Consider the following 9,500-nt stretch of genomic DNA (forward strand, 5'->3'; position numbering starts at 1 on the left):
TCGAAAAAATGTTCACCAGAACCCTAAAAACGTTTGCGGTTTAAACGAGCGGTTAAACGCGAAAATGTTCGAAGATTACGAACACGTGCATGTGGTTCCGAGATTACAAGAATGAGACTGGCGAAATGGATCGAAGGAACTGCATGGACAATACCGAGCTGAAATTAGGAAGAAACTAACACGAAAGAATTGTTGTTGTTAATGTTGTCAGAAATGTGTCAAATTAAAATATAAGGATTTCAAACATCTGACATCCGATTATTTTGTTGCTTTTCTCCCGAACATAGATTGAGTAATACATGTTTTTCAAAGATCGTACGTGTCTTTATTTATAGAAAGTATGCACGCTTTATTCTGAACGGGCCACACTGTTCTACGAATACCATACGTTATTATACATTACTTACAACAGACCTTTCCAAGAGCCGCTTCCACAAATCCCCACTTCATTATTAAATGGCTCTTCCGTGGAAGGTGAGTGGACTTACAATATAATCACGATCGTCCAGCCGGTGACGACTCAATACGTGAGGAAAAGATTTTAGAACTCGAGTACTGGGAATACGATTTTTTTTTTTTTTTTGCATGCAGATTTAACCATTGTGATTAAATGGACAATCACTAAGTGCAGCGCGATCGTTCTGTTGCGTGCAAATGGCATGATGATTCCTAGAACCGTTGCAAACTGTGCACGTACAAGCTAAAACAAGGCACAGGTATAATACAACAGCCGACATTCGATGAAACTAAAATCAAAATCCGCTTTTTCAAACTTCAATGAATCCATCTTGCTCCTCTACCGGAATTTGATTCATGAGGTTGTTTGTATCGGAATTCAATAAGTTAAAAAGAATGTTCGCTTTAAAAACAAACTATTATTTCATCACTTGTGCCGCCTTTTTTGCCTTAACCAGTTCAACCAGTTCCTACGAAAAAAAAAAAAAATATTTGTACTCAGAAACAATTTGCTTCTTTCAAGTACAAACATGTGAATCGCTGTACCGTAACTTCGAAGCTTACCTTATACCTCTTCATACATTCTTTTTTCGTTCTAGTTGGTATACAGGCTGCTATCTGATCCCATCTATCGGGCACGCTAGTAGGATAAGTTTTCAATGCCTGTTCCAGTAATTTCTGTTCCGCTGGGGTCCATGGTTGAGACTCCTTCTTGATGTCCTTTTGGTCACCAGCGACACCGTTCGAAATAGGATGATCCAAACGTTCTGTAACAGCTGGCATTCGATCCTCGACCGACTCCTTGGCTTTCTTTTCAGCGATGAAATTATCGAAAGCTTTCTTGTTTGCTTGCTCCTTTAAACTAGACTTGCTGAAGTCGGTCGATTGCAAATCTTTGGCTTTAGCAAGAACTTCCTTTGCATCGCGCGTTACACGACTGGACGAACTACTATGCTGATTAATAAAGTTGGCAACCACTTCCCAGCGTTGATTCGTACCAGCTGGGAACAGGTTTACAGCTTTGATCAAAAGCTGTAAATCGCTTTCGTTCCATGGAGCTGTATAAGATTTTACTTGCTTTTCCGGAGTATTTCGCGTATCGCTGGATGAAACGGCAGCCCTACGCTCAGCTTCGATCTTCTTTTCAGTTTCTTCCACGAGGGAAAGAAATGCTGACCTACCCTCGGCTTGTAACTTCCTCATGGCTTCCTCCAGTTGAACAAGCTTGAAAAGCTCGCAAATTTTCTCTATACTCTCCATGTGTCTAATATTTTCAGCTGAATTTTCTGCAAAATAATTGTTGGCTTTACAAAAATCTCTCAGCGCTTTTCTTTCTTTACGAAGGGCTTTCTTCTGCGCTTCCTTTTCTTGCTTGAGCGCATCTAATTTTGCCTTCTCTTCGATATCACGCTTTTCTTTTTCAACTCTCTCCTTCTCTGCAGCGTCTCTAGCTATTCTCTCCTCTTCTTGTTGTCGCGCTTTCGCAGCTTCTTGCTTCGCCTTTTTTGCCGCTGTCTTCTTATCCTTGTCCTCCTGTTGAAATTTCTTTATTCTAGGATCCATATTGTAACCCATATCGACCAATGCACGTATGCGCGCCATTTCTTCCTTCTTCCGCTTTGCACGTGCAGCTTTGTTCCTTTTCTCGATCCACTTGCGCATATCTCGACTAAACAAACGATTATAATTGACCAGAAATACGGGTCACACTATAAAAAATTAATAGAGAAAATTAAATAAAAATATACTTACTCCTTTCCATTTTCTTTGTCTTCTTCGTCCAAGTAAGAGTATTCGCGCCATGAATCGAAATCGTACCAGAACGAGTAAAACTTTTCCACTTTATGTCTAGGCGTGTCCGGTCCGCCTAAGCGTGGCACCGGCTTTTTTACCGACCACCTAGCATTTTCCTTAAATGCTTTACCCATCACCAGGTAAAAGTTATTTTTACAGTCTTTCTCGTCCGGTAAATCGTCATTAAAATACGGATCTACGCTGTCGTAACTTCGCCTCTTTGCAGGGTTGCCCAGAGTTTCCCAAGCCCGTGTTATGCAGGTAAAATAATCGTCGTCTGGCCGGATTTCCTCTCCCAGTGCCTTACGTTTATCGGGATGATGTTTGAGAATTTTTTGCTTATCTGTAATTCACGCATCAAATACTCCTCAAACGCGTTAATCATTGTATCAAGCAAAATAGTGAACGATATAACACCTACATTCCTTTACAGAGTATACTTTGAACTTTCTCTACGTACAAGCCCTTTTTATAAGATCTTCGGTCGCTTTGTGTCTGAGCTTTTTCAAGCCTAACACCGCATAATGATCTTGATCTTTCCACGCCTTCGGATCCAACGACCTAAGGTACTCAAGATCATCCTCAAACTGATATTGAGAAAAATCTTCTTCGTCGGACGACTCAGATATCCTGGTACGCGTAAGGCTGCGATGAAATTGAGCTGCCCACGCTTGTGCAGTTGAATACAAAACAAGAGGTCCTGCTGTACACGTTTCCATCGTGGACGAACCTGCGAAAGAAATTTCGTAAATGTTAAAATCGATTCGTCTGTAGATTTAACCTCAACTTGGTAAAAATAATTTTCGTTATATACATATGTAGCAAATCGAACTATATCACGCAATAAAGCACTTAGATATTTGTAAATTGGAGGTCACCTTTGCTGTTTTCAGAAAACAGAAAGATTTCGATATACTCTTGATTTCCCACGTGTTCACTTTAAAGTGCTCACATACATTTTGAAGGCAAACATGAGATACAAATACCAATATCAAATATTGTACAATTTTGTGAAATCTCTTTACCTCCCAAAAAGAATAACGTGCTTGGTGAAATCTAACCTTGTATGGCCGGTGTCAATGAAAGGAGACGTTAACAGAAATTCGAAATCTTACCAGATATTGGATCGAATGTAGCGGAATTATCCTCACTCGTAACGTTCGTCATTATTAATCATTAATAAACTACGTTTTCTCTAAAAAAATCACTAGGAAAATTGTTGGAAAGGCATAAATGAATCTTACTATCGTATCACGAACATTTCGATCAGAAAAGGAGGGAAGGTTACTTCGAATTTTGAGGCTACGTTAGTACAAAATGGCACCTATACAACCTGCAAACATTGATCAGGCGAATGCACATCCATTACATACTACTCTGTACTATAGAATTAATAGAATGTATGTAACTAGACTGGTGTAACAGTTTTTCTCCAAATATATTTGTGAAAACATTATACAATATAGTATGAAGAAATTCTCGTGTAAATATTCAAAAATATAAATATTATAGTAGTTGCTCTTATTGGGATCATACTTTGGACGGACATACCATATTTTGGATCAACGATATATTGCTTTTTTTTGGGAAGACTAGGGGAGTATTTAAATCTGTTTTCATCTTATTTTGAACACTAACTTTTTTTGAACTTTTCAAAAATACGAAACGTAATAAAATTCTTCATTAAAGTGACAACAAAACGTTATAATTCAACAGAAGTTTATACACTTTAAAAAGCGGCATTATCAAAAAGCTACGTGCAAATTATATAAAATTCTAAATTATTAGTCGGAAATAAATTAAAACACGTGGGCTACAAAATATATAAGAGACCATCCACGAAAACGGTCAAATATGTATAAAACGATTGGCTATGCAATTATCATTAATTATGCTGAATAACGTAATTAACTTCAACGTCAGGAAACATCAAAACGGAAGAGCGTTCAATTATCTATTGATGCCCGGGTGATGACAAACGTCTCTGTGACTGGTAGGGGTTTTGCAGTAGGCGCGGCGAGCATTCAATTACTCGTAACAACAGCGCATCTATATAATCTTCCAAGTCATTTAGGCGTTTCTTCTTTTCTGTTACATCCGCTTGTAACTGCAGCGTTAATTCTATGAGATCCTATAGTTGCAAAATGATCGTCAAGTATAAATGCATAAAGTCGTAATTATCGATTTATAAATAAGGATAATAAAATCTATCTTTACCTCTCTTGATTTTCCTTCGAACTGAGCAAGAACTTCGTGCGGTAGGTGACTCTTGATTAGCGTCGTACTCTTAATCGCATCTTCGCCTCCGATGATAATCCTTTCCGAAGACAAATTATTAACGTCGTTCAATTCTTTCAGTTTATTTTCTTTCTCTTTTTTTCTATCCTTTCTCAATTGCTTTTCATCTTTAGGACTCCAACAATTATATTTGTCCTCCTTTTTCTCCTTTAATTTTTCATCTCTTATAGTTTTTTCTTTGTTGGAAACAAACTTTTCTTCCCTGTTTTTGCTCTGTATAAGTTCACGCGGTGCTGGGCTAGGAGGTTCCGGAGTTTCTTGAAATTTCAAATTCGACGAGGGTGAATTTATAGGCGATGATTCGCGACGTTCATCCTTTGGCTCGTCTACTACAATCTTTGGACTTTGTTTATTTTCCCACCTTTAAAAGAAAATGTAATCGTCGAAACATTCAAATAACTATTTTCTGTATCAAGAATAAGCCGTACCTTTTAACAGGATTATTCACTTGCTTTCCGTAAAGCTTAAGACCCCATTCATCATCTTTAATGTTATCAACTTTGGATAAAGAGGTGGTGGAAGAGCTCATTGAGTATCGTGGCGGTTTACTAGGGGCTGCATTTGTCGGTGCAGATGGTACATGATGCGTGTCGTTACCGGAAGAGACACTCGAAGTTACCGAACCTACTACCGGCGCGTTCAGAGACGATGCCGAACTCTTATGAGACAGATCATCGAACTGAAACGAACGGGATTTTAATGATTATTATTGAAAATAATGGCACATTTATTGTTACGAGCAAAAGTTCAACCGTAAATTCATCTTCATCCTCGCTGATCACACCAGGATCAGCCTCACCAGGTTCTTGTCGCGTCCTGAATTTGTGTTCCTCCCTTTCGTCGAGGTCTTCCTTTTTGTTCAAACTGTGCTTGCTTTTCCCCTTTACACGATTCCCAATTGACTTTGCCAACTTTTTTAAACCCTTACGTTTCTCGAAGCTACCTATACTCAGAAGACTGCCACCAATCGAATGAGCTGCTGTAGATAACTGACCGAGAGAACTCTTGTGCCGTTCTTTAAGGCTCAAGTCGGTCAAACTGCCAGCTTTCACGATGAAGCTTATTTTTACTTCGAGTTCACCTCTTTCTTTCGTATTCTCCTTCCCTGGTTTACTTCCAAGAGTATACCTACGAGAGAACAGAATATTTTGAAATTTCATTCACGATTATAGGATTACTTTGACTTTCGATGGAAAATAGTGAACTTTGTTACCATCTATTTTTCGGTCTCTCGTATACGTCGAAGCTGGAAAGGGGTATGCTGATCGTGCCGAGAAACTCGTCAACTCCCAAGAAGTTACGATGAAGAGCAGTAAGCACTATTTCCGCGGTGTTTCCTTGTTCCGGAATAAGCAATTCGCATTCTTCGTGCCATTCCACGTCTTTCGAGGCCTTCTCCTTCACGGACGTTTGGTATTTTTCTTTCCCAAGGGCGATTGTCACGAAACAATCATTGGTCTCTGTGATTACATATATATATATATCGTTAAGTTGAAGAAGCATTTAACGTGGGTGGAGATGGTCAACCGCAAAGGTTAGCATTAACAAGCCTCGTAACGAGCATTTAAATCTCGCAGGAGAGGAGATCCATTGTCTACTTATTGCCCGCACGAATTACCTTCGCGTGATTTGCATCTTTTTTTCAGACGATGTTAATTAATAAAAAAAATATATTACAAATATCGTACAAGCAGTACGCGTCGCGAAATTCGATTCGAATATAGCGGCAGTGTGACGCAATTTCGGCAGCGCTGGTCAAAAAATTTGATTTCCATTGTTTTGAAATTAGACTCGTTCGAAATGTGAAAAAGAGCTGACACGAACGAATCGTCATTTCGCGGCCACCTACGAAAGGCCGTGACATGTATGAAACTGGGCTAAAGCGACTAGAATTTCCACTACATTTATCCCATTATATAAATGCTGTATTATTATCGCCGCAACCGTTAACAGAGATACTTACTATGTTTTCCTTTGGTTAACAAGTTCTTCGCTCTTTGAACTGTAAACAAAAAAAAAAGCTTTTGTTAGAGATCATAGAATTATTATCAAACGTCTCTCGATATTATTCATTTCGAGCGATTCAATTCACAAGATAACGAGAAATAGGCGTAACTAGATAAAACGCGATCAGATCCGAAAGCGTAGTTTGAATGGAACTGAATTTTCATATGCTGTTAGATTCCACAGTTCGTTTTTGTTCAACGAAGTTTCTCTTTGAAAGTAATTTTCATCGTTCGAACGTACATGATAACATTTTGTAAAAACGCGTCATGGGTAACGAACACAACAGACCTTCCTATCATGGTAAAAGCGTTGAACGTATCGGTACCCGCCTATTATTCTTCCCTACATTTTTACCGCGAAACCTCGCTGTTTCTACCGCATTGTTACTGGTTATTTTCAGCCAATTACCCGCGATACTATATTTTTCTTCGCACAAATACGATATCGGAAGTAAATTCGATATATTTTCCCTCGACCGATGCTTTAGCGAAGATGACGAGTAACGTTCGTAAGATGCGGCATTAATACATGATACGTGCTCGATGAGCGCGATTGTTCGCGGAACATGAAAATGCATCGTATTCCTGATTTCTCGTCGAACAAAGTCGACTAGCTGAGAAAATCGACTCTCTCGCTGCATTCTTTCTTCCACGAGTCGATTAGACGAGCCGAAAGAGCATTCACCACGGCTGCAACCAAATACCGTTTACTCAGAAAGGAACATTCTTAACGGTTCGAGATCGCAACCATCGGACTAATTAAGTCGAGATACTTTCGTTTTTTCACCTGGCAAAAATCGCTTAGATCGCTTACCGTATGGAACGAAATGAAATCAATTGCGTTAAGATGGAAAAAAATAACTCTTGTACGTGATCTTGGAGTGAAAATATAACCACAAGGTAAAGAAACTATAAGTCTGTCTAGGAGTCTAAGAGAACTAAGAGAACCGTAATACAGAGTCGCAGGGTCCTCGTAGATACACCTACGAGCCTGGGCAGAAGGCTCAGGTAGGTAGGCGAATAAAAAAGGGGGACATCAGCTGCTTCTACATATGCTTTCACACTACCTATTTTGCATCGAAACGAAAGCGTTAAAAATTTGTCAGTATTCACGTAGATACGTTATAAACTAAAATTAATGAGAAAAATTGAACGAAATGTTAAAATACACCATCAGCAGCTGTCAATTTCGAAGAGGTACGATAGAATAATATTTTTTTTCCCGTTCGTCTGTATTTGCATGCAGCTACCTAAATATCCGGCTTTCTATATAGCTCATCGAACAAAACAAGCGAACTAGTTTACCAGTCGTTGACTCATCGAATATTCGGACCGTGGATGATCGCGCGAGTTTTAAATACATCGTCCTTGTTTTGGCGCGTATCAGAGACATCGTAAAATATATGCAATAAACAGTGTTTTGCGATCCCAACGAGAGACGATAAAAAATGTGCAACTGCATATGAGAGATCGTTATCTTCTCAATCTAAGTACGTTCGTGTCTTTAAGGTATTCGAGTTTTCACCGCTTCTTCCCAATCTTCCTATCGCGTTACGGAAGGTTGCACTTGAACGCGATCAAAATTTCTATCGACAATTACTTTTTCCAGTTTTTCAAGTAAAAATGATTAAAGTAAAAATTTTCTAGAACAAATGAATACGTTGTATTTACGTAAAATTATGTCAAATAGGCTACTTAAAAATACTGTGACAATTGTTCTTTTTTAGATAAGATGTCCAATCTCTGGAAAATATAAAAACAGATAAAAAATGATAATGTACCGTTAGACGATTCAAAATGTTTCAGACTCGAGATATGTTGCTAGGTAAATCTCTACTAACGAAATTGTAAGGTTTCAATCGCGTACATTCAACGAACGATACGTAACCTAGCTTACGTGTGAGCAATAATTGTTTTACGGTACATTTGTTTCGGTACGAACCACCTGCCGCATCTATCTTTACATCTTTAACGTTTTTTCACGCTTACCTGTCACTTGAACGTGTGTCGGACTCCACATTTTGTTCGATTAGGTCACGCTGTTCGGTTAGAAATATTCATCTGTTGTTCCTCCTACGACGAACCGATCTACGTAACGAGTACCGTGATGCCGAATGCTGGCATTACGCGTCGTAGCTTTTGCAACCAGATGTGCAACGCCACGGCAACAAATCACGCCAACAACAAACTACTCTCGATGCAATCTATCAACGACAGCTATACTTGAGACTAGTGTTCGAACAACCGCTACGTCCGTCTTGCGCATCGCGCACCATTGTGGTAACTATTGCGCATCCAGTTTCGCGCATCCACCACGCTCACGCTTCAGGAACGGCGATATATGCATGGATCGCCCTGTACCATTATTCTATACGATACGCCCATTGAATTATATGTATATATGTGCATCTTACTTACTCATAGCAGTTCGTTATCGGTAAAATACGAGGATATACAAATAACAATTACCCGATTAAGCATGCAAACGTTTTATGTGTATATATAATTCTGTAATCAACCAGCTAGCAGAACGATATGCGATTCTAAATGATGCGATAATCAAAACACCGACAAGTTTTAAATTTAAATAAAATTATCTAACTATGTAAAGACCTTATAACTATTTAATATTGTAATTTACGTAACAGTAAATTGTAAATGTATACTCAAAGTATCTTGCGTTTCAAGCGAAAACGTTTTTCAAAGTAATAATCGAGTAAGTTGGTTCTTTTTACCTCTACTTTATCAAAGATTAGTCATTGCTATGTTATCGCACGATTTACCTTCTTTTATAGCAGCATGTCGACTTGTTTAATCGATTAATATCGTGACGATTGTTTCATTACATCACGATATCCTAGCATGATGTATTTAATTTTTGTTGTGGTGATTCATGTGATTCGTGTGTATTCTTTTGGTCTAATTGAGTAGAATTTGTAACGTGTG

General features: G+C 38.6%; 2 protein-coding genes across 3 annotated transcripts; both read right to left on the reverse strand.

Annotated features, from left to right (window-relative positions):
• Positions 1 to 481: 481 nt before the first annotated feature.
• On the reverse strand, positions 482 to 3,556 carry LOC117608223 (dnaJ homolog subfamily C member 2). 2 transcript variants are annotated; one of them, XM_034333014.2, is made up of 5 exons: positions 3,366 to 3,556; positions 2,711 to 2,980; positions 2,209 to 2,593; positions 1,021 to 2,125; positions 482 to 926 (listed from the first exon to the last, which is right to left on the reverse strand). In XM_034333014.2, exons 1-5 carry the CDS (start codon positions 3,415 to 3,417, stop codon positions 876 to 878), a joined length of 1,863 nt encoding a protein of 620 aa, XP_034188905.1. In that variant the 5' UTR covers positions 3,418 to 3,556; the 3' UTR covers positions 482 to 875. The 2 variants fall into 2 exon arrangements, with proteins under 2 accessions (XP_034188905.1, XP_034188906.1); XM_034333015.2 differs by lacking the exon at positions 3,366 to 3,556 and adding an exon at positions 3,129 to 3,266.
• A 99-nt stretch (positions 3,557 to 3,655) lies between these two features.
• Rip11 (Rab11 interacting protein) lies at positions 3,656 to 8,849 on the reverse strand. Its single transcript, XM_034333016.2, has 7 exons — positions 8,544 to 8,849; positions 6,512 to 6,550; positions 5,762 to 6,008; positions 5,301 to 5,676; positions 4,977 to 5,227; positions 4,468 to 4,909; positions 3,656 to 4,381 (listed from the first exon to the last, which is right to left on the reverse strand). The coding sequence occupies exons 1-7, from the start codon at positions 8,572 to 8,574 to the stop codon at positions 4,205 to 4,207; spliced, it is 1,563 nt and encodes a 520-aa protein (XP_034188907.1). The 5' UTR covers positions 8,575 to 8,849; the 3' UTR covers positions 3,656 to 4,204.
• Between the last annotated feature and the right edge of the window lie 651 nt (positions 8,850 to 9,500).

Source organism: Osmia lignaria, chromosome 15, assembly GCF_051020975.1.
Source record: "Osmia lignaria lignaria isolate PbOS001 chromosome 15, iyOsmLign1, whole genome shotgun sequence".
NCBI classification, from domain to species: Eukaryota; Metazoa; Arthropoda; class Insecta; order Hymenoptera; family Megachilidae; genus Osmia; species Osmia lignaria.